This window comes from Rhipicephalus microplus, chromosome 3 (genome assembly GCF_043290135.1).
Source record: "Rhipicephalus microplus isolate Deutch F79 chromosome 3, USDA_Rmic, whole genome shotgun sequence".
NCBI classification, from domain to species: Eukaryota; Metazoa; Arthropoda; class Arachnida; order Ixodida; family Ixodidae; genus Rhipicephalus; species Rhipicephalus microplus.
The window spans coordinates 204196564-204218923 of NC_134702.1; the positions used below are offsets into that span (position 1 = coordinate 204196564).

Here is a 22360-nt window from a genome sequence, read left to right on the forward strand (position 1 = left end):
TTTTTACGGTTCTATTTCTGCTTCAAACGTCCACACGAATGCAGCCAACTCTGACGAGGAATCATATCACTTTATTTGCCATATTTTACACATTCATACACAATTCATGCACAATAAGAACGATTTGCACTGCCACAGCGATGGCTGAAGCAGACGACAGCGAACAGGTGCTGCCTAGCGCCACGCCGCTCGTAGGTGACGGCCCTAGCGGCAGAAGGTATGAACTAGAACGTGGGCGCTGGAAGAGGTGCTCTCTGGGCAGGTCAGGAGTGTAGTAGGTCATGGTTGCGTGAATGCGCCTCGTGTACGTGCTTCGGTGTACTCGAAATCGTTAAACATTTTTTTCTAAACACGCGCTTCGGTGAAGGGAGCGGCGTCAGCTGCAGTTTCAAGATGGAAAGTTGTTGCAGTAGTACTGCGATGGACCCTCGTTATCACGTTTTCTGTGGCGATCCAGCTGGAGAAGAAGTTGCGGCAATGTCCGTGTGTGAAGTGTTCTCGTCGCGTCGAGATGTCACACCCAGATACGCCCTGCCTCGTGAAATTGGGCACTACTCTCTACTTCAAGACGGTGAGGACTTTAAGTTCGTGGATGGAGACGGTGCAAAGAGGTACCTGCGAAGGCAGATTCCGTTTTGTCCCATGTGGAACCTGAACGACGGATACGCGAAAGCATCGCACGCCAATTGGATTAGCCTGACACCGGCAGAATGTGTACTCCGCTGGATTGTTCGCAACAAAGACAAGGCGGTGACACTTTCGACCAGTGAAGGGCAGTCGGAACGGTAAGTGCGCTCTCCTACGGTGTTATTATGAGTACTAATTCAAACATTGCATACGAAATACTTTGCTTACCTCTATCTATCTATCATCACTTGCGGTAGACCAAAATCAGTATGGGAAGGTAAAAGGGTTTGGTGATTTTGACATTCTCGTCGTAACATGAACAACGTGTAAATCCCGTCGCGTACGACGTCACACCACCTCCTCCAGACACGTATGGTACATACCAGTCACCCCGTATTCGCAATGTTCATAGACTGTCGCGCCGCCTGGCGATATTTAGGAGCGTCCTGTCTAGGATGATCAGTAGCAAACGTTCCTTTGTTCGGCTGTGCTAGCCTCCGTGTTAACGCGTTAGCAGGAAACGAACACAAACCACGTTTTACTATTCCTGCGTCAGTAAATATGCTGGACCAGCCGTGACACGATAAATTCAATTCGTTCTTGCGTGACTGGAAGCTTTCGTGATTACACAAGGCAACTCGCACGTTCGATCATATAGCCCGCAGAGTGCACATATCAGTTTTTCCAGATTTTCGAAGCCATTTTGGATAGTTAAGTATTATTGTCTGATCTTTGGATCCGAAAATTACCTTGTTTTACGTGTCTATAGCATTCACCAGTGATTTCGTAGTGCATAAATCACATAAAATTCATTGTTCTCGGTATGTAGCGCAAGGTCGCGATTTGCTCTTCCAAACTTTGGCTAATGCTGCGCTGCTTGATTTTTAGGTTCTATGATAGATGGCAGCACACTTCAAGCGATTCGCTTCTTGCCGGGTGTCAGAGTGAATTGTTCTCCGCGCCTAGATGAGTGATGCCTTGTTGTTGTTGTGTGTGGTGAGTTGCGCGTTGTTAGTGTTATCAAAGTCGTTCGGCAGAGAGAATTCCTCAGAAAACTTTCAGTAGTGGTGTTCAAAGAAACCGTCTTGATGTCGAGGATTTGGTATGGTGGCTAGAATTGGGAGGTGACGCCAGCGCCCGCATATTCGCCGAGCGCGCGCGATCCTCGTTTTCAAGCGCCGCCGCGACGGCCACCACGGCGCTCCTGTCGGCATAGTGATGCGGGCGAAGCGCGCGCTCCGCGCTCTCTCGTCGACTCGCCGCTGGGTTCGCTGGTTCGCCTCTGGAAGCGTGTCTGGGTGTGTGCAGTTTTCCGCGTTGATGTCTCGCTTATGGCAAAATGTATTTAGTTGCTGACATGACAGTGTGAGTGCCGACCTTAGGATGAACTCCAGCACTACGAAAGCGAGGCAACGCCACTGCTTTGCTCCTGGCTGCACGAGCGGCTATGTGTCATCGAGGGAGCAAGGTCAGCGTGCTTCTCTTTTCTCTGTTCCCAAAGACCCTGCCCTCTTCGAAGCCTGGCAACGAGCCGTACCCCGTGCCGACAAGTCGTTGGACGTGAAGTCGGCGCTATGTGAGCTTCATTTCGACGAGCAGTTTATTGAGCGTTTTTACACGCATGTGATAAACGGCGAAACTGTTCAGATTCCCCGAGGGAAACCGGTGCTGAAATCTGACGTGGTGCCAACCATATTCCCAAATGTTCCTGCGTATCTTTCAAAGAAAGTGCCGAAGAAAAGGACGTCAAGAACATCCACTTGCGGCCTACCATCGAAAATTCGGCGTCAGGAACCAAGCACGTCTGCTTGCGAGGAGACAGCTGGCTCGTACAGCACAGAAAGCGACAGTAACCAAATACCTGTTCCGAATGTGCCCGCAATTCCCGACGTCCGCAAGTGTGGTCTTCCCAGCGCTTACTGGGCTCGACATCTAATTGCTGGAGCCGACAACGCCACGGTGTTTACAGTTTGCGCACTAGATGGTGACAAGTTGACTATTGACAAGTATGTGCTAATGACATCAGATGAAAACAAACTTCAAGCGACAGCTTTTGTGCAAGCCACAAAAATAAAGACCCTTGACATTACCGACATCGAAATGGCAGAAGAGTTGCTTCGCGACGTCGACTCCATGATACCATGCAGAGGGTTTGGTAAAACTGGTGAATTTGGAGTGAATTTAAAGTACAAGGAGAAGAATTTTGATGGCAGAACCTTCAGCCCATCTTGCCGTGGGGTTGCTCCAACGCCAGAAAAAGCCTGCCCACAATGCAAGCACCTCAGAAGACTACTCCTGAATCGTGAGTCCTACAGGCGAAGAAAAGGCAAAAATGTGGCCCAGTCCCAAAAGCTTTCATACAGGCTTAAGCTGCGAACAGCGCAAGCGAAAAGAAGTCGCCTGAGTGTCCTGCAGGCTAAATCACTCATCAAACAAATGAAAGGAAAGAATGCACGGAATGATTCTACAGCATTTGAAGAAGCGGTGAAGGCCCTACCCATTAAGCAGCAGCAACAAGTCAAGGCGTGCTTTGCTGCGGCTAAAAGAAAATCCACGAAAGGGATGAAGTATGAAAGTGAATGGGCTCTAGAGTGCCTTATTATGTCCATGAAAAGCCCACGCTTCTATGAGCATATACGCAAAAACAACATCATGACGTTGCCTTCTCGAACATCACTACGTCGATGTCTCAAGCGTTACAGGAGTGGGTTCGGCCTGAGCGAAAAAGTGTTTGCTGCTGTGGCGGAAAAAACAAAATCTATGGACTTGTTCCAGCGCCATGGTGGGCTGTTAATTGTTGAGATTAAGCTATCTGAACACTTGAGCTTGGGAACCGATGGCACCATCGAAGGTTTTGTGGACCTTGGGAAGTTCACACCAGAGAGTGAGCGCTCCGTAGCATGTGACCATGGCCTTGTAGTATTGTTCGTGCCTTTTACAGGCACGTGGCACCAGATTATTTGTGTGTTCGCATCACGCAGCAATGTGAAGTCCGAGACGTTAGGCAAAATAATCCTCGAAGCAGTAGTCATGAGCGAAAACGCCGGTCTGCACGTAGACTTTATCACCACTGATGGAGCTGCGTGGAACAGAAGCATGTGGCACTCATTCGGCATACACGGCAGGAAAGAAAACACAGTATGTAGAAGGCAGCACCCTACAGACCCAGAACGTTTTCTGCACTTCATCTCGGACTTCCCACACCTTCTTAAATGTGTGAGGAACACCTTTGTTCGAACGGGCGTGAAACTGCCAGAAGGCCATGCCAGTGTTGACCCTATTGACTGTGCCCGGAAGCTTGATGAACAGCATGACACGACTCTCAAAGCCATGCCTCATATTAGCAAATCGGTTGTGCATCCCAATGGCTTTGAGAAAATGAGGGTAAATTATGCAGTGCGGCTTTACAGTGAAGAAGTCCTCAGAGGCCTTTTCTTGTACAATGCAACCATCGAAGAAAAGCATGGGAGCACAGCGGCGACAGTCAGCTTTGTGGAAAGAATGAGAAGGCTCATTGAGGCCATGACTTCAAGGTGCAGTTCGGGTGCACTTAAGCCTGGAGGGATGCACGAGAAGTGCATTCAAAACTTCTTGACTTACCTGGACGATTGGGAAACAGCTGCTGGCTCCGGAGGTTTCCTAAGCCGCAGTACAGCCGAGGGGCTTCGTGTTACCTTATCAAGCACGCTACACCTTCTCCGCTACCTGACGATGAAGTTGAACTTCAGCTATATGATGACATGCCGCTTGAGTCAGGACCCCCTGGAGAGGCTGTTTGGAATCGTCCGACAAATGTCTGGATGCAATGATCATCCGACTGCCTCCCAGTTCCTAATCTCGGTCAACACTTTGAGCTTCCAGAATTTGGCAAAACCACCGAAAGGAAGCAATGTGTCCTCAGGACTGCTGAGAAGTCTGCTGGGATCTGACAACGGAAAGGACCTCACTCCTCGGAGGAAATTAGACGAGCTTCTTGACGTAGGAAACCTTGCCGAAGCACATGAAGTGCTCAATGAATACGGCCACGGCACCGAGCATGCAGACATGGTCGTGCAAAGCAGCGATGCCAGACTCATATTCTACATGGCTGGATATGTGGCAAGAAAAAGCGTTGCAAGCACCAAATGTGCAGAGTGCAGCCAGCAGCTCCTACAAGGCGAGAACGATCCATCTCCAGCTGCAGCATCCCTCACGGCTGCTGTTGACCGAGGAGGCCTGCTGTACCCATCAGTCAAGCTCAATGAACTCGTGACCACTCTCGAGAACACTTTTACCCACTGCTTCAGTGTTACAGAAGTCAAACCTGACAGCATCATGGACTTGGTTTCCTTCTTGCAGTTAAGAAAGCTTACACTTGTTGGCTGCCCTGACCACAGTATGTCCCTCACAAACAAAATTATCAAGTTTTATGTTCTTACTAGGCTCCACTTTCATGTCAAAGCCCAGAACAGCAAACGAAACGCTAAGCAGGAAAGAATGAAATTGCTGAAGCTTAGACGCGTGCTCTGAGTTTGATATTGTAACTTTAAGCTCTATTGATTTTTTTTTTGCCGAGTGGAAAGTGATTGTATGCCTCTTATTACTTAGTGCCAAGCGATGCGCTGTCTGTGTGCAATGTTTCAATGTTTTTAACTACTCCCGAGCGTATGTAAATGTGCGTATTTTTCATTTTATTTTATTTTACCCTGTATTCCATGATGTGCAATAGATCTTCCTAATAATATGATGTGCAATAAATATTTGTTTTATTTTCCTCGCCCAGAACTTTGGTAATATTTTTTTTAAAAAAACGCCGTCGCCTTGCACTCCAAAACACTGCAGGGATATGCGAACGAAAGCTTTAATTTGCGCAGATTCAACGTCACAGAAGTCTTGCAGCGGCAGCCAATTTCTTTTAATGCTTGAAATGGCGTTCTATCAGCCATCGTCACAGTGAGTTATCTGAATCGCCAATTTATCTGAATCATGCTTCAGCAACAGCATCTTTGAAAGGTCCGCGAGCTCAAGGCGCGCGCGCGTAACTAGCATCACCATTCCGCCGACAGCGCCACCGCCGCGCTGCTCGAAACGAAGGAGCGGCTCCGAGCTCCCGTTGGCGTCACCTCCCAATTCTAGCCACCATAGATTTGGCAAGGCTCCCTTTGGCGTTGCATACCCCAGTTGCCGGACATTGGGGTGGTTCCTGCCAGACTGCCGCCAGATTTGCCAAAGAAATATGTCCCTGTAGTTGTGGTTTCTTCGTGTGCGTGCGGTGTCGTCCACGGTGCCTTTCGCGAGTGCGTGAGCGACGGTGGCCGTTTTAATTACCGAAATGAACATGCAATGCGCGTTGCAGAAGTCGGGGCACGTTCTCTTGCTGTGTGTGCAGCTGTAAAAGTAAGAGATCATGTCTCAGAGGAAGGGATTCAGCAACGCGTCTTCCGCCGTGCCTTTCGCGAGTTCGTGTGCGGCGAAACGACCAGCAAGGTTCTGTTTGGCGTCTCATACCCCAGTTGGCAGATTTTGGGGTCGCTGTTGCCACACTGCCGCCAAAATTGGCAGAGAAATGTCTCCTGTAGTTGTGGCTTCTTTGAGGGTTTGGTGTTGTCCGCGGTGCATTTTGCGAGTGCGTGAGCTACATTGGCGAGGCGTTTCGCGAGTGCGTGTGCGATGAACTTGTTCGCGAGTGTGTGTGCGACGTAATTAACTGAATTATCCGCGCGTTGCATAAGTGGGGATGCGTTCTCTCTCTGTATCTACCATGAGTGATCAGCGTGCAGTGAGAGATGTCTGCTTATTTTTATACTGCGCTCTCGAGCTGAGGTACAACAAACATTCATTATTTATAATGTTGGTCGTTTGTGCTTAATATAGGTGCAGCCCTGCAGGCGACGGTGGCTCGTCGGGTGGGGCCCCATATTCAGGTACTCGCGAGTCGCGCTTCATTCGCTCCAACTGCTGCAATAAAGCAGCCTTCCAGGCATATATAGCTGTAGCATATCCGATGTACCCCAAATATGCAGCCTTGGCACGTTTATTCTTCATGTGTACACGAGTCCGAACGATATGTCTTGTGCTGACACAGCTAAGGGAAGCGTAGCGTCCTGGTCGTGGCGCTTGGTGACGCGGCATGATGTGTGAAAAAAAAAAAGACAGCATATCCGCAGGGTGAATAATGAAGAGTGGAGCGAAGCATCCGTCCGTCCATTCGTTCTTGCTTCCGTCCGTCTGTGGGACCGTCTGTGCGTCCATCCGCCCGTCCATGCGTGCGTCTGTTTGTGTGTCCGCACGTTCATCCGTGCGTCCGTCAATACATCTGTCTGTGCGTTCGTTCATTCGAAGGCCGTAGGTTCGATTCCTACTCACGGAGTTAATTTTTCTCCCACTTTTCTTCATATTTACATCACATTGGTTCTTCACGCAATATAATGAGATCTAAAAGACAATAATGCCAAGTATAGGGGAAGTTATTAGATCGAATGGTAATGTAACTGTGAAGGAAGAAAAGTGGGTGAAAGATAACTTGCCGTGAGCAGGAACCGCACCTGCGACATTCAATAAAATATATATATATATATATATATATATATATATATATATATATATATATATATATATATATATATATATATATATATCATGCGCTCAAAAGTCGCGGGTGCGTTGCAGAGCCCGAAAGGCATCACGTTGAACTTATATAGCCCGTCGGGAGTTGCGAATGCCGTTTTCTCCCTATCGTCTTTATGCATGGGGATCTGCCAGTACCCAGCACCTCCACCACGTATGAAGTCTTGGTAGTCTTAGCTGCGTCGGCGTTCATTTGAGGAAAGACCTCGAAAAACGAAAGGGCAGAGCCGGTACACAGACGATGACGATGATGATGACCCAGAGTGTGGCAATGAGGACAAAGTGACAAGCTGATGATGGTGATTGTGATAATGCAGGGATGATGACGATGTAAGTAACAAATGCCCACACTATATATATATATATATATATATATATAATAAAGGAAAGAAGTGTATACGTAAGGGCTCGTTTTTCCGTGTTTTAACGCAATATTAATGAGATCTAACAGACAGTGTTGCCAAGGAATGTACAGGGGAAGTTATTAGAACCAATGGAATGTGAATAAGAAGAAAGAAGAAAGAAAAGTGGATGAAAAAATAACCAGCCGTGAGCAGGAATCGAACTTACGACCTTCGAGTAACGCGTTCGATGCTCTAACCACTGAGCTATCACAGCGGCCTTCCCTCCATCCACTTTTTTGGGTTTATATGTGAATTTAGAAGTAGGAGTGACAGTCAGCGCCATCCATAAGCCAAACGACGAGTGTGAAAACACTCTTATGCGCATGTTTGGCGTCACGTAGCACGTGAAATTATTATGAGCGGGCAGCTGATTAATTGTCCCTCTTATACAACCTAAACACATCAAGTCTGCCAGTACAAGACCCTCGTTCAATGAAATAAGGGAAAGAAGTGTACACCTCAGGGCTCGTTTTTCCGTGTTTTATCACAATATTAATGAGATCTAACAGACAGTAATGCCAAGGAATGTACAGGGGAAGTTAGTAGAACCAATGGAATGTGAATAAGAAGAAAGAAAAGTGGATGAAAAAATAACCAGCCGTGAGCTGGAATTGAACCTACGACCTTAGAATAACGCGTTCGATGCTCTAACCACTGAGCTATCACAGCGGCCTTCCCTCCATCCACTTTTTTGGGTTTATATGTGAATTTAGAAGTAGGAGTGACAGTCAGCGCCATCTATAAGCCAAACGACGAGTGTGAAAACACTCTTATGCGCATGTTTGGCGTCACGTAGCACGTGAACTTATTATGAGCGGGCAGCTGATTAATTGTCCCTCTTATACAACCTAAACACACCAAGTCTGCCAGTACGAGACCCTCGTTCAATGAAATGAGGGAAAGAAGTGTACACCTAAGGGCTCGTTTTTCCGTGTTTTAACACAATAATAATGAGATCTAACAGACAGTAATGCCAAGGAATGTACAGGGGAAGTTAGTAGAACCAATGGAATGTGAATAAGAAGAAAGAAAAGTGGATGAAAAAATAACCAGCCGTGAGCAGGAATCGAACCTACAACCTTCGAATAACGCGTTCGATGCTCTAACCACTGAGCTATCACAGCGGCCTTCCCTCCGTCCACTTTTTTGGGTTTATATGTGAATTTAGAAGTAGGAGTGATAGTCAGCGCCATCCATAAGCCAAACAACGAGTGTGAAAACACTCTTATGCGCATGTTTGGCGTCACGTAGCACGTGAAATTATTATGAGCGGGCAGCTGAATAATTGTCCCTCTTATACAACCTAAACACACCATGTCTGCCAGTACGACAGACTTGGTGTTGTTAGGTTTGGCCTGGAGATTCATCTGAGCAGACGCCTTTGTGCGTAAGCAGATCCACTAGTGAGGCTCTTAATCCCTTCGGCGCCCAGTCTGACAGACGCCGTCGAAGATTTGAGCAATTATCCAGATCAAGCAGCAAGCAAAGGCGAGTTCCCGTCCTTCAAATGCGGACCCTTTTGTCGTCCCTTCAAGCAGAAGCGGTGACTAATGGACTCGGCGACTCATCGGGCAACGGGAAAGCTGGCGTGACCAGCGACAGAGTTGACGGCGGAGCGGCGCTTCTTTAATCCTCAGTCAAGTAGCCGACCGGCCGACTGCCTATGCCCGCCAGGCATTGTCCCTTCTGGCCTGAGGAGGAGACGTCGTGGCGCCGCGACGCCACGATGAAAGAGGGCAACAGGGACGGCGTCTTCCTGAAAGAGACCGTGACGGACACCGCAGATCGCCCCGCTAATTGGGCGAGCTGTGCGGTGGACCCTTTGAAGTAGGCGGCCAGGATCGTGGGAACTCTCGACAAACGGCACACACACGACGAGGAAGAGCCCTGCTGGTGCCACCACAGTGCAGTGTTCACGTGGACCGGGCATGCTCGCCCCCCTTACCTGTGTGTGCGTGATTGGTGTTCGACTCGGGAGAGGAGGAGCCCGACAGGGCATAAAACGACGCCGCAGAGTGCTGGACGTCGCTCTGAACTATGTATCCTTTAACCACGACGCTCGTGGTTTGGGAAACCACTATCCCTTCTTTTCTGTAAATATGTGTAAATAGTCCCTTAAACCCCTGTTTTGTTCTCGTATCCTCCGCGACCTTCCTTCCTTCGTCGACCTTTACAGTGTGTACTGGCAGACTCTGTGTGTTTAGGTTGTATAAGAGGGACAATTAATCAGCTGCCCGCTCATAATAATTTCACGTGCTACGTGACGCCAAACATGCGCATAAGAGTGTTTTCACACTCGTCGTTTGGCTTATAGATGGCGCTGACTGTCACTCCTACTTCTAAATTCACATATAAACCCAAAAAAGTGGATGGAGGGAAGGGCGCTGTGATAGCTCAGTGGTTAGAGCATCGAACGCGTTTTTCGAAGGTCGTAGGTTCGATTACTGCTCACGGCTGGTTATTCTTTCATCCACTTTTCTTTCTTCTTATTCACATTTCATTGGTTTTTATAACTTCCCTTGTATATTCCTTGGCATTACTGTCTGTTAGATCTTAATGATATATATATATATATAAATATGAAAGTAGATGCGTTTTCACATAACTGTTTATTGTGCCGACGTTTCCTCGGGAACCCCGTCTTTTTCAAGGCATAATACTATTTACACATGTTCCATGTCTTCTTATATCCTGTAGAGACAGGAGGGGAGGTGTCAAAAGAGAGAAAAAAAAGAAACAGTGAAACGGGAGGACAAACATTAAATAAAATATAGAAAATCTAGGAGAAGAAGCAAGACCGACACGGCATAATTAGAAAGGGGCAGCATTTCAACAGAGTAAAGCAGAGGTAGATAAGCAATGTCATCATTGTCAACAATACCTCCCCCGCACCCACTCTTCCCCAAGTGGGCAGGGTGCCGCCGTTCTTGTATTTCACCTTTCCGTGTAGTCCGCTGGCAGCTCGTTCCTCTTTGAAGTGTATGACAAGTTAATGGGGAGGGCTTAAGCGCTTTGAGTGCGTGCAGGTGGCGGCGGGATGAGCGAAAAAGCCGGTGAATGAGGCACCGCCTTCGATATTCATTATATGCATTGGCTCCTTGTCAGTGAAGGAACAGAATGTGCGTTAAAAATTACAGAAGGAAAAAAAAGAGAACAGGGGGGGGGGGAGACTGCACGACATCCGAGACAGTCACCACACAGTTGCGGCTCACTGGGAAGACATGCGCGCATGTATGAAAAAGTTAACGAAACCACCTAGCTGTCAGCTCCTTGTCAGTGAAGGAACAGAATGTGTGTTGAAACTTAAAGAAGAGAAAGAAAAAAAAAGAAAAAAAAAGGGGGGAGCCGCACGACATCCGGGACCACTTATCTGTGCGTTCCGGCTGTGCTTGATGAGGCAAATCATTTCTATGTTGACAGATGCATAGGCCAAAAGCTTTGTTTGCGGGTAATATTATTGTCGTAATGAAACCGGACTGATTAGAGAGAAGCGTTTGCGTCTTTTAGCGGTCGTAACGCAGACAGAGTGCCTGGGTGTTCATTTATTCCGTATTTTATTGTGTTAAATTTGTAGATAAAATAAGATTCCCGTTGTTCCCGTTCTCTGATTGTTCGAAAGTTGTTTTCTAGTAGTGTAACCCTGATGTCATCAAAGCTGTGGTCTTTTAATGTGCAGTGTTTTGAAAGTGGAAGGCCTGGCAGAGATCGTACATGTGCCCGATGGTTGTTGAATCTAATTCTAAATGGAGTGTCTGTCTGGCCCACGTATTGCTTGTTACATACCCCACATTCCAGGAGGTATATGACGTTGTCTGAGTCATGGTCTAGTGCACCTCTTATCTTGTACTTAAAATCCGAGTGGGCGCTTTTCGCCACTGTCATTGTCTGCATGTGTTCGCATACCCTGCATCTGCTTTTTCCGCAAGGGTGACACCCAATTTGAGGTTTCACACCTATCTTGGAATTTATTAACTGATCCTTTATATTTTTCGGCCTTCTGTATACAACACAAGGAGGAGAAGTGAAAATTTTGGATAGTCGCACGCTCTGTTCCAATATGTTAAAGTGTTTTCTTAGGACCTTGTTTATGTTCGGTGGGTTGCTCGTGAAAGTTAATAGCAAGTTTTTGTTGCGGTGTTGGTCGGCGTTTCTCTGGTGGTTGAGAAGAATCTGGCGGTCCAGATTTTCAGCTTTTTTGATGGCGTCATCGATGATAGCTGGCGGGTATTCTTGATTAAGGAGTACTTCGCGCATATGTGTGCTGTTTTTGTGGAATTCCTCAGTGCGGGAGCAGATTCGTCGAAATCTGTGTGCTTGGGAATAGGGAATGCTGGTCTTGCAATGTCGCGGGTGGCAGCTTTTGAAGTGCAGGTATTGTTGCCTGTCTGTAGGTTTTCTGTATACGTTAGTTACCAACGCACCATCGTCAACTCGAATGAGTACATCAAGAAAGTTTATTTCAGTGTTAGAGTAGGTGTGTGTAAAATAAATGCTGGGGTGTACCTGGTTGAATGCCTGTATGAATTTGAGGAGCTCGTTTTCCGAATGTGTCCAAATTATGAATATATCATCTAGGTACCGTTTATAGAGTAATGGTTTGATACTACAAGATGAAAGAAAATTGGACTCTATGTGGTGCATGAATATGTAGCGTAGTTTGGGGCCATTCTTGTACCCATTGCCGTACCGCTGATTTGAAGATAGTACTGGTTGTTAAATTCAAAGCTGTTCAAATCGAGTGCAAGTCTTGTGAAGATTTCAATTACTTTTTTGCTTGGATAAGCGACAGCGTTGTGTGTGCCATACGATTCAACAAGCGCCCTTACAACATCGTCATGTGGGATATTTGTGTAGAGTGAGCTAACATCCAATGTTACGAGAAATGCACCGTCTGGAATTTTCACGTCTGCTATTTCCCGAAGGAAGTGGTTTGTGTCTCGCAAAAAGGACCCATGTGTGGGTGGTATGTCTTTTATTAAAGAATCAATATAACTGGAAATGGGTTCCGTTAACGTTCCCGTGCCTGATATAATGGGTCTGCCAGGGTTATTCTCTTTATGAATCTTTGGCAGCATGTAAAAACGACCAGGCGCCGAATGTACCGTAATAAGTGCCTTTTTAAGCTTTGAATTAATGGCGCCTTCAAGTGTGAGATTCTCTAGGGTTGTTACAATGATCTTTTTGTGCTCCGTGGTAGGGTCAAAGTCGAGGTGTTTGTAGAATTGTTTGTTATTTAGTTGTCGCTTGCCTTCCTCAATGTAGTCCGATCTATTCAGAACAACAATCGCGCCTCGTTTGTCTGCTGGTTTAATGACGAGATCTTCGCAGTTGCTCAACGTGAGTAGTGCCTCTTTTTCTCTTTTTGATATGTTATTCATGCTTGGTTTGTGCACTTTGTACGCATGTATAACATCTTTTTGAACCGCGTCTATATAGATATCCAGATGTCGATCTCTGTTGGCGTGTGGGGTCTATTGTTGTCCGATTACCCCACGAAAAAGTGCGTTATCTTTTTCGGGTTTATCAAAGAGTTATTCCTCCAATCGTAAATTTCGTGCGAAGTTGTCTAGGTCTTTTAGGAGCGTGAATTCATCATACCTTCCGTTGCCAGGGCAGAATGTAAGTCCGCGTGATAGTATACTCAATTTTTCTTTGCCTAGTTCTTTGTCGGAAAGGTTAATAACGTTTGGCTCTTTTTTGGGGTGTGGTGGCAAATTTTTTTGAACGTGAGATGATTTGGTATTTCTTCCGTAAGCAGCAGTGGGTATAGCTTGTGACACATTGTCCCGCGCGAATTTCTTCCTCTTAAGTTTTTCAATTTCCTCCGTTTTTTTTGTGCTCAAATACGTCTAGTTCTTTAGTTTCCCACTTCGAAAGAGAAAACTTGTTTCTTAAATACCGCTCCTCGTCTGTCAGTGCGTTTAGAGTCTTTCTATAGTGTTCGATGGTGACCTTCGTTAGCTCTTGTGTGGCGTGATGAAGAATTTCGTTCCACCGTTTCATTTCCCCTTCGGCGAAGTTATGCATCGATGGTGTTAGCGACAAGCACAGCCCCTTCGGAGCCGTACCCGCCAGTACATATTGCTCGAGGCTTCGCACGTGAAGTTCGTGCCGTATTCTTTTGTCAACCACTTTTCTAAGTTTAAGAAAATTTGGACCCGTTCTATGGCCCAGTTCATCTGAAACGGACGGAGTTTGCCCACTCGCACAGCCAGTATGTCACTTTGCACAGACGCGGCGAATAGAGCCGCAAGGTGCCCGGAGGTCGTTCCTGGTTTGGGTTGGAGCTCCATCCCGTTGTGCCTCCCGTGACGAGCTGGCCTGTAGACGCCTGCTGTTGGCTGCTGGTGGTTGCTGCTTGTTCGTTGATGATGTTGGCTGCTGATTTTTTCTTGCGGGTGGTTTATTCTGGCCACTCGTTGCTGTTGATTTTGGTACAGCTGGCCGTTGTTGTTGGCCCGGATTACCCTTCGTCATCGTTTCCGGGGTGTGTGTTGTAGGTGTCGACGACAGCCGTGGCAAGCTTCATGGCAGTTGTGCACTCGGTGAGGGGGGTCCCGACGGGGTATGCTGGCCTGGAGAAGGGGCAGCAGCTGTTTCTGGGGCTGCTGGGTTCATATTCTTCTCTTTGCCGCCTCGACAGGTGGCATCGGAAGAGTCACGCCGCAGTGCTTGGGAGTAGGATGGCGTCTCCCGAAGCTCGTACGCCCCCGCCTCTGGTTGTGGCGCGTGTTCCAGCCAGTTGTTGATGTATGGCTGCCGTAAGTCGAGGCAAGCGACAACTAAATAACAAACAATTCTACAAACACCTCTACTTTGACCATACCACGGAGCACAAAAAGATCATTGTAACAATCCTAGAGAATCTCACACGTGAAGGCGCCATTAATTCAAAGCTTAAAAAGGCACTTATTACGGTACATTCAGCGCCTGGTCGTTTTTACATGCTGCCGAAGATTCATAAAGAGAATAACCCTGGCAGACCCATTATATCAGGCACGGGAACGTTAACGAAACCCATTTCCAGTTATATTGATTCTTTAATAAAAGACATACCACCCACACATGAGTCCTTCTTGCGAGACACAAACCACTTCCTTCGGGAAATAGCAGACGTGAAAATTCCAGATGGTGCATTTCTCGTAACATTGGATGTTAGCTCACTCTACACAAATATCCCACATGACGATTGTGAAAGGGCGCTTGTTGAATCGTATGGCACACACAACCCTGTCGCTTATCCAAGCAAAAAAGTAATTGAAATCTTCACAAGACTTGTACTCGATTTGAACAGCTTTGAATTTAACAACTAGTACTATCTTCAAATCAGCGGTACTGCAATGGGAACAAGAATGGCCCCAAACTACGCTAACATATTCATGCACCACATAGAGTCCAATTTTCTTTCATCTTGTAATATCAAACCATTACTCTATAAACGGTACCTAGATGATATATTCATAATTTGGACACATTCGGAAAACGAGCTCCTCAAATTCATACAGGCATTCAACCAGGTACACCCCAGCATTTATTTTACACACACCTACTCTAACACTGAAATAAACTTTCTTGATGTACTCATTCGAGTTGACGATGGTGCGTTGGTAACTAACGTATACAGAAAACCTACAGACAGGCAACAATACCTGCACTTCAAAAGCTGCCACCCGCGACATTGCAAGACCAGCATTCCCTATTCCCAAGCACACAGATTTCGACGAATCTGCTCCCGCACCGAGGAATTCCACAAAAACAGCACACATATGCGCGAAGTACTCCTTAATCAAGAATACCCGCCAGCTATCATCGATGACGCCATCAAAAAAGCTGAAAATCTGGACCGCCAGATTCTTCTCAACCACCAGAGAAACGCCTACCAACACTGCAACAAAAACTTGCTATTAACTTTCACGAGCAACCCACCGAACATAAACAATGTCCTAAGAAAACACTTTAACATATTGATACAGAGGGTGCGACTATCCAAAATTTTCACTTCTCCTCCTTGTGTTGTATACAGAAGGCCGAAAAATATAAAGGATCATTTAATAAATTCCAAGATAGGTGTGAAACCTCAAATTGGGTGTCACCCTTGCGGAAAAAGCAGATGCAGGGTATGCAAACATATGCAGACAACGACAGTGGCGAAAAGCACCCACTCAGATTTTAAGCACAGGATAAGAGGTGCACTAGACTGTGACTCAGACAACGTCATATACCTCCTGGAATGTGGGGTATGTAACAAGCTATACGTGGGCCAGACAGACACTGCGTTTAGAATTAGATTCAACAACCATCGGGCACATGTACGATCTCTGCCAGGCCTTCCACTTTCAAAACACTGCACATTGAAAGACCACAGCTTTGATGACATCAGGGTTACACTACTAGAAAACAACTTTCGAACAATCAGAGAACGGGAACAACGGGAATCTTATTTTATCTACAAATTTAACACGATAAAATACAGAATAAATGAACACCCAGGCACTCTGTCTGCGTTACGACCGCTAAAAGACGCAAACGCTTCTCTCTAATCAGTCCGGTTTCATTACGACAATAATATTACCCGCTAACAAAGCTTTTGGCCTATGCATCTGTCAACATAGAAATGATTTGCCTCATCAAGCACAGCCGGAACGCACAGATAAGTGGTCCCGGATGTCGTGCGGCTCCCCCCTTTTTTTTCTTTTTTTTTTCTTTCTCTTCTTTAAGTTTCAACGCACATTCTGTTCCTTCACTGACAAGGAGCTGACAGCTAGGTGGTTTCGTTAACTTTTTCATACATGCGCGCATGTCTTCCCAGTGAGCCGCAACTGTGTGGTGGCTGTCTCGGATGTCGTGCAGTCTCCCCCCTCCCCCCCTGTTCTTTTTTTTTTCCTTCTTTAATTTTTAACGCAAATTCTGTTCCTTCACTGACAAGGAGCCAACGCATATAATGAATATCGATGGCGGTGCCTCATTCACCGGCTTTTTCGCTCCTCCCGACACCACCAGCACGCACTCAAAGCGCTTAAGCCCTCCCCATTAACTTGTCATACACTTCAAAGAGGAACGAGCCGCCAGCGGACTACACGGAAAGGTGAAATACAAGAACAGCGGCTCCCTGCCCACTTGGGGAAGAGTGGGTGCGGGGGAGGTATTGTTGAAAATGATGACATTGCTTATCTACCTCTGCTTTACTCTAGGCCCGTTTACATTGACCCGACGAGGGCGCGTTGAGTCGAAATAAACAGGTTTTCTGGACTCCCCCTCCCCATGTATAAGCGGACGCGTCGGGGCGGAGAGTCGTCGCGGCGAGTCCCGTCGACCCGGAGACAGGGGGTAGGTTCACCCAACTCGCCGCGCTCAGAACGGGCATGTATAACCGGTCGCGCTGAGTTGACGGCTCGTGTCCTCTCCCGGCCGTCGCGGTCTCCGCTTCCCCATCACTCCGACGTTGCTCTTTCTCTGTCGGCCGGTACGCGCGCGCTAGGCACGATGACATCCTCGCGGGCTCCACGCACCATGTGGACAGATGATGAAATAACGACGTTGCTAGCTTTAGTCAACGAGAAAAAACTGAGTGATTTGCTCCAATCCTGCAAGAAAATATAAAAAAATAGCAAATTACTTTCATTTTTAAGCATAAACGAGGCACAATCGAAATAGAGGTGTAAAATTACGGCAAAATGGTATGCGGCCGTATGAATTTTTACGTAAGCCGATAGAAATTTTACTCAAAAATGTATATTGCATTACAATTGAAATTACAAGCCCTCAGATTAAAAATTCATCGTGTGAGGATCTCACTGTCCAGTCCAAAAGCCACATAAATCATATTAGCTAGCCAAACAGGATGAGCGTATGAGGCAAGAGGAACACGGTGCACTTAATTGTGGTGGAACTGTACACTTTGTTCCAATAATTGATGAAGGTCTTGAGTCATTTTCATTTAAAAACTACTTATTGTTTTCGATTTAAAATTTTCAACGATGTTCAGGGCGCCGCTTAATTCGTATTAGCGACAAGCCACAACTATTGCAAAAAATGACTCGCGTGTAGGGCTTCAAAGGATTTTCCACAGCATCACGGCGAATTCCTGGAGAGGCCAGCCAGGGGTGAACAGGGGACGGTGCGTCAGGCTGCGGATACGCCTGCGGCGAGCGCTATGCCGCAACAGAACCACTGCTGCCATCGCGTTGTGCAGTGTTGTGTAAGACACCAACACAAGCATAAAGTACAGCTGGTGCAAACTGAGAAAAAATACCGAGACAGCCATCGCGGTGGCGGAGCGACAACTGCGTAAACAACCGCAGCCCACAGCGGCAAGAGCGCAGGCTTGGAGGAGCGGAAACCGGTACCGGAAGACGGGCCTTCGGCTCGCCTCGACGCAAAGCGTCGCTGCGATCACCGCTCACCTCAACTTGTCCGTGCGAGTTCATATAAACTCGGGCGCGTCGAGGTAAGTTGAACCCGCCACTCAACTCACCCCGCCCCCGTCGCGTCCGTGTACACGGGCCTTCTGTTGAAATGCTGCCCCTTTCTAATTACGCCGTGTCGGTCTTGCTTCTTCTCCTTGATTTTCCATATTTTTTTTTAATGTTTGTCCTCCCGTTTCGCTGTTTCTTTTTTTTCTCTCTCTCTTTTGACACCTCCCCTTCTGTCTCGACAGGATATAAGAAGACACGGAACATGTGTAAATAGTATTATGCCTTGAAAAAGACGGGGTTCCCGTCGAAACGTCGGCACAATAAACAGTTGTTATGTGAAAGCGCATCTACTTTCATATTTATAACCTTGCGGCAACCGAAGTTATTCTTCTATATATATATATTTATACACACACACACACAAACATATATATATATATATATATATATACATATATATATATATAATGGCAGGTTCGGTTCAAGGTGTCTTTTCACCCACATTTCTTCACATGTACAATTAAATTTGGTCTAATATCTTCTCCTATACTTTCCTTGACGTTATTGACTGTTATATCTCATTATTATTGTGTGGTAACACGGAAAAACGAGCCCTTAAGTATACACCTCTTTCCCCAATATATATATATATATATATATATATATATATATATATATATATATATATATATATATATGGTAAGAAGTCTTGGTAGTCTTGGTTGCGTTTGCGTTTATTAGAGGAAAGACCTCGCAAACCGAACGGACAGAGCCAGTACACAGACGATGACGATGATGTTGACACATAGTGGACATGAGGACAAAGAAACAAGCGGTTGATGGTGATTATGATCAAGCAGGGGGATGAGAACGATGTAACTAACTAGTGCCCGTACTGATTTCCTCCACTTGAAAGTGGGCACCTTGGCCACCCTAGACGGGATTGATTGATTGATATGTGGGGTTTAACGTCCCAAAACCACTATATGATTATGAGAGACGCCTTAGTGGAGGACTCCGGAAATTTAGACCACCTGGGGTTCTTTAACGTGCACCCAAATCTGAGCACACGGGCCTACAACATTTCCGCCTCCATCGGAAATGCAGCCGCCGCAGCCGGGATTCGAACCCGCGCCCTGCGGCACCCTAGACGGGGAATGTCGCGTGAAAGGTTTCATGTGAGAAACGTGGACAATATTGGTGCTGCGGTAAAGGCGGTCTGTTGGGGCGACAAGTGGTGTCACACAATATTTGACCGGCGAAGTCTGTTCTAAAACTATGTATGGCCCGCCGAAGTGAGGTTGGAATTTGTCACAGAGTCCAGGAGTGCGAATAGGCGTCAAAAAGAGCACCTCGTCACCAGGTTGGAAAGACACAATGTGATGGGATGTGTCATCGATGATCTTCCGCTCGTGCTGTCTCGCTTCAGTATTGATGCGAGCCTGATGGCGAGACTGGGCCAGGCGGGAAATGTATTCTTCGCAAGAAGACTGACATGAATTACATTGGCTGTTAAAAAAAGAGACGTCGAGAAAGGTAGTCGGGGTGCGTCCGTACACGAGGTAAAACGTTGAGTAGCAAGTTGTTCGCTGAATGGCGGTGTTGTAGGTGAAGATCAGGAATGGTAAAAGAGTATCCCAGTTTTTGCGGTCGTGTTGAACGTAAACGGCTATCATTTCAGCAAGGGTTCGATGAAATGTTTCTGTCGGATCATTTGTCTTTGGTTGGTAGCTTGAAGCTGTCTTGTGAGTAGTTGCAGAAGCGCGCAGTACTCCATTTATCATTTGTGACAGAAACAGTTTGCTACGGTCACTAAGCAGTAGACGAGGATCCCTATGACGAAGGATTATGGCGGGAAGAATAAAGTCTGCAATTTCCACAGCTGAGCCTGTAATAACAGGAACGTCTCTGCGTAGCGTGTCAGGTGGTCCAAGGGGGTCACTATCCATCATTTGCCAGGAGATGTGATGGAGAGAGGCCCATAATATCAGACACATACAACCTCGAACGGCATTGAAGGGCGCGGAAGTGGCTGTAGAGGTCCAGCTGGTGGAGAAGTCGGTTGTTTACGACGTTGGCATGGGTAAAAGGAACCGACGTACTGCGCTACGCCAGAAGAAAGGCCGGTCAGTAATGACAGCATCGAATGCGGTTCGAGAGTTTTTTTTATTTTAAACCAAGATGACCAGCAGTCATATCGTCGTGGAAGGCTTCGAGCACTTGAAGTCATAGAGAGCGTAGCAGTATGGGAACCCAGCGCTGACCGTCAGGGTGGTAAATGTGGCGGTAGAAAACTCAATTGTCCAGCTTAAAGTGCAGGAGTTGACAACAAAGTCACGCGTTTTGTGAATTAGAACCTCCCGAAAGGTGGTCCGTCATGCGTCTGCAGTATGAATCAGGCCGCTGGTGGGAGATAAATGTTGGCTCGTCGTCCGAAAAGGGTTGCCCTTTTGATGCGAGCGTATGAACTTTGGTTGATGTAGCGGTTGAGATTTCACCAACGCTGATATAGTTAGTTTGAAGCGGGCAACTAGATAAAGCGTTGGCGTCTTGATGTTTCTACCTGAGTTGTAAGTTATGTCAAAGTCGTACTCCTGCAAGCGTAGTATCCACCGACTCAAGCGTCCGGACAAGTTCTTCTGTGTAGAAAGCCAGCATAAGGCATGGTGGTCCGTAAGAGTTATGAAGTGACGGCTGTAGAGATGTGGATGGAACTTCTGCACCGACCAAGCCACAGCCAAACACTCTTGCACAGTTATCGTGTAGTTATTTTCGGCAGGGGTGAGTACGCAACTGACATATGCAACAGCTTTCTCTAGGAAAGACTTGTCGCGTTGTAGAAGAAGGGCTCCTATACCAAGGCCGCTAGCGTCGGTATGGGGATAGTCGGTGCGGCTTCGTCAAAGTGGCAGAGCAGAGGTTCAGAGGTGGGGGCGCACTTCAACAGGTCGAATGTCGTTTGACATTCTTGAGACCACCAAAAGACGTTGGAAGCAAGTAGCTGGTGTAATGAAGCAGCAATAGAGGCGAAGCTCTGGATAAACCGGCGAAAATAGGAGGTGAGGCCAAGGAAACTGGGGAGCTCCTTTGGTCTTTCGGGACGCGGAAAGTGAAGGACTGCAGAAATATTGTCAGGGCCGGGCCGAATGCCATCTTTGCTAACGACGTGTCCTGAGACCTTGATATGTATGCTAGCGAAATCGCATTTCTTAGTGTTTATTTAGAGCCCAGCGCCGACAAAGCACGTCAGAACTTGATTCACTCGTTTTAGGTGCTCAGGAAACGTTGACGAAAAGCTAATAATGTCGTCCAGGTAGCATAGGCAACTTTTTTATTTCAGGCCACGCAGCACGGTGTCTATCATGCGCTCGAAAGTCGCGGGTGCATTGCAGAGCCCGAAAGGCATCACGTGGAATTCGTATAGCCCGTCGGTGGTTGCGAACGCCGTTTTCTCCTTATCGTCTTCATGCATGGGAATCTTTTAGTACCCAGAACGCAAGCCGGTTCTTTAAAAGAATTCCGCGCCTTGTAGGGAGTCAAGGGCGTCGTCAATGCGTGGCATAGGGTACATCCTTGCGTGTGATCTTATTGAGCACCCGGTAGTCCACGCAAAAATACACAGAGCCATTCTTTTTATGGAACAAAACAATAGCAGACGACCAAGGGCTAGATGAGGGACGGATGACTTCCCGTTTAAGCATGTCAGCAACGTTTTATTCTATAATTTTCACGGAGGAAGGAAAGGTAGTAGAGGGCATGCCCAGCCAGCGCGGGGCGTGAAAAGTGTGGCGGAAATGACATAAATGGCGGTCATATTCACTAGGCATAATGGCGGCGTTGCTATGGTTACGTGTTGCGCAGTGGAGCTGGTCTAGCAGTGAGCGGCCGCGGCTGGCGGCGGAATGTGTGCCTCCCCAGGTCTCGTGCTGAGCCGTGGCGGACAATATCTGTGCTCTGCGCCGCGTTATTGGTTACGCAGTGTTCTCCTGGCAGTTACATTACTCTTAGCAGCGCTTACAAATTCCTTTGTCCATCATGGGGTTTCAACAGTGCGTAGAACAAGTGCATATCTATGTGTCGTTTGGCGGATGACGCGGATGAAGCAGTTCGTGTTCAGCGAAATAGCGTTGGGCACCATGACGAAGCTGAATGACGACGAACGCCTTGCAGGTCAGTGACGGTAGAGCAATGCTCCTGCTTGTGACAATGGACGACGCTGTTGAGCCCAGCAAGATACCATGAGGACCATGTGCACATACGTAGATTCGTGTTGTGTGTGTACAGTAACAACTTGCATGTGCGTATTAA

At 47.1% G+C, this 22360-nt stretch overlaps 1 protein-coding gene across 1 annotated transcript in view; it reads left to right on the forward strand.

The window, feature by feature from the left end:
* The first annotated feature begins 279 nt into the window (after window positions 1-279).
* LOC142804111 (decapping and exoribonuclease protein-like) overlaps window positions 280-22360 on the forward strand; it is a 126576-nt gene continuing 104495 nt past the window's right edge. The window contains exon 1 of the mRNA XM_075890688.1: window positions 280-785. Within this exon, the coding sequence (XP_075746803.1) occupies window positions 394-785 (392 nt within the window). The 5' untranslated portion in view covers window positions 280-393. The remainder of the gene's footprint in view (window positions 786-22360) is intronic.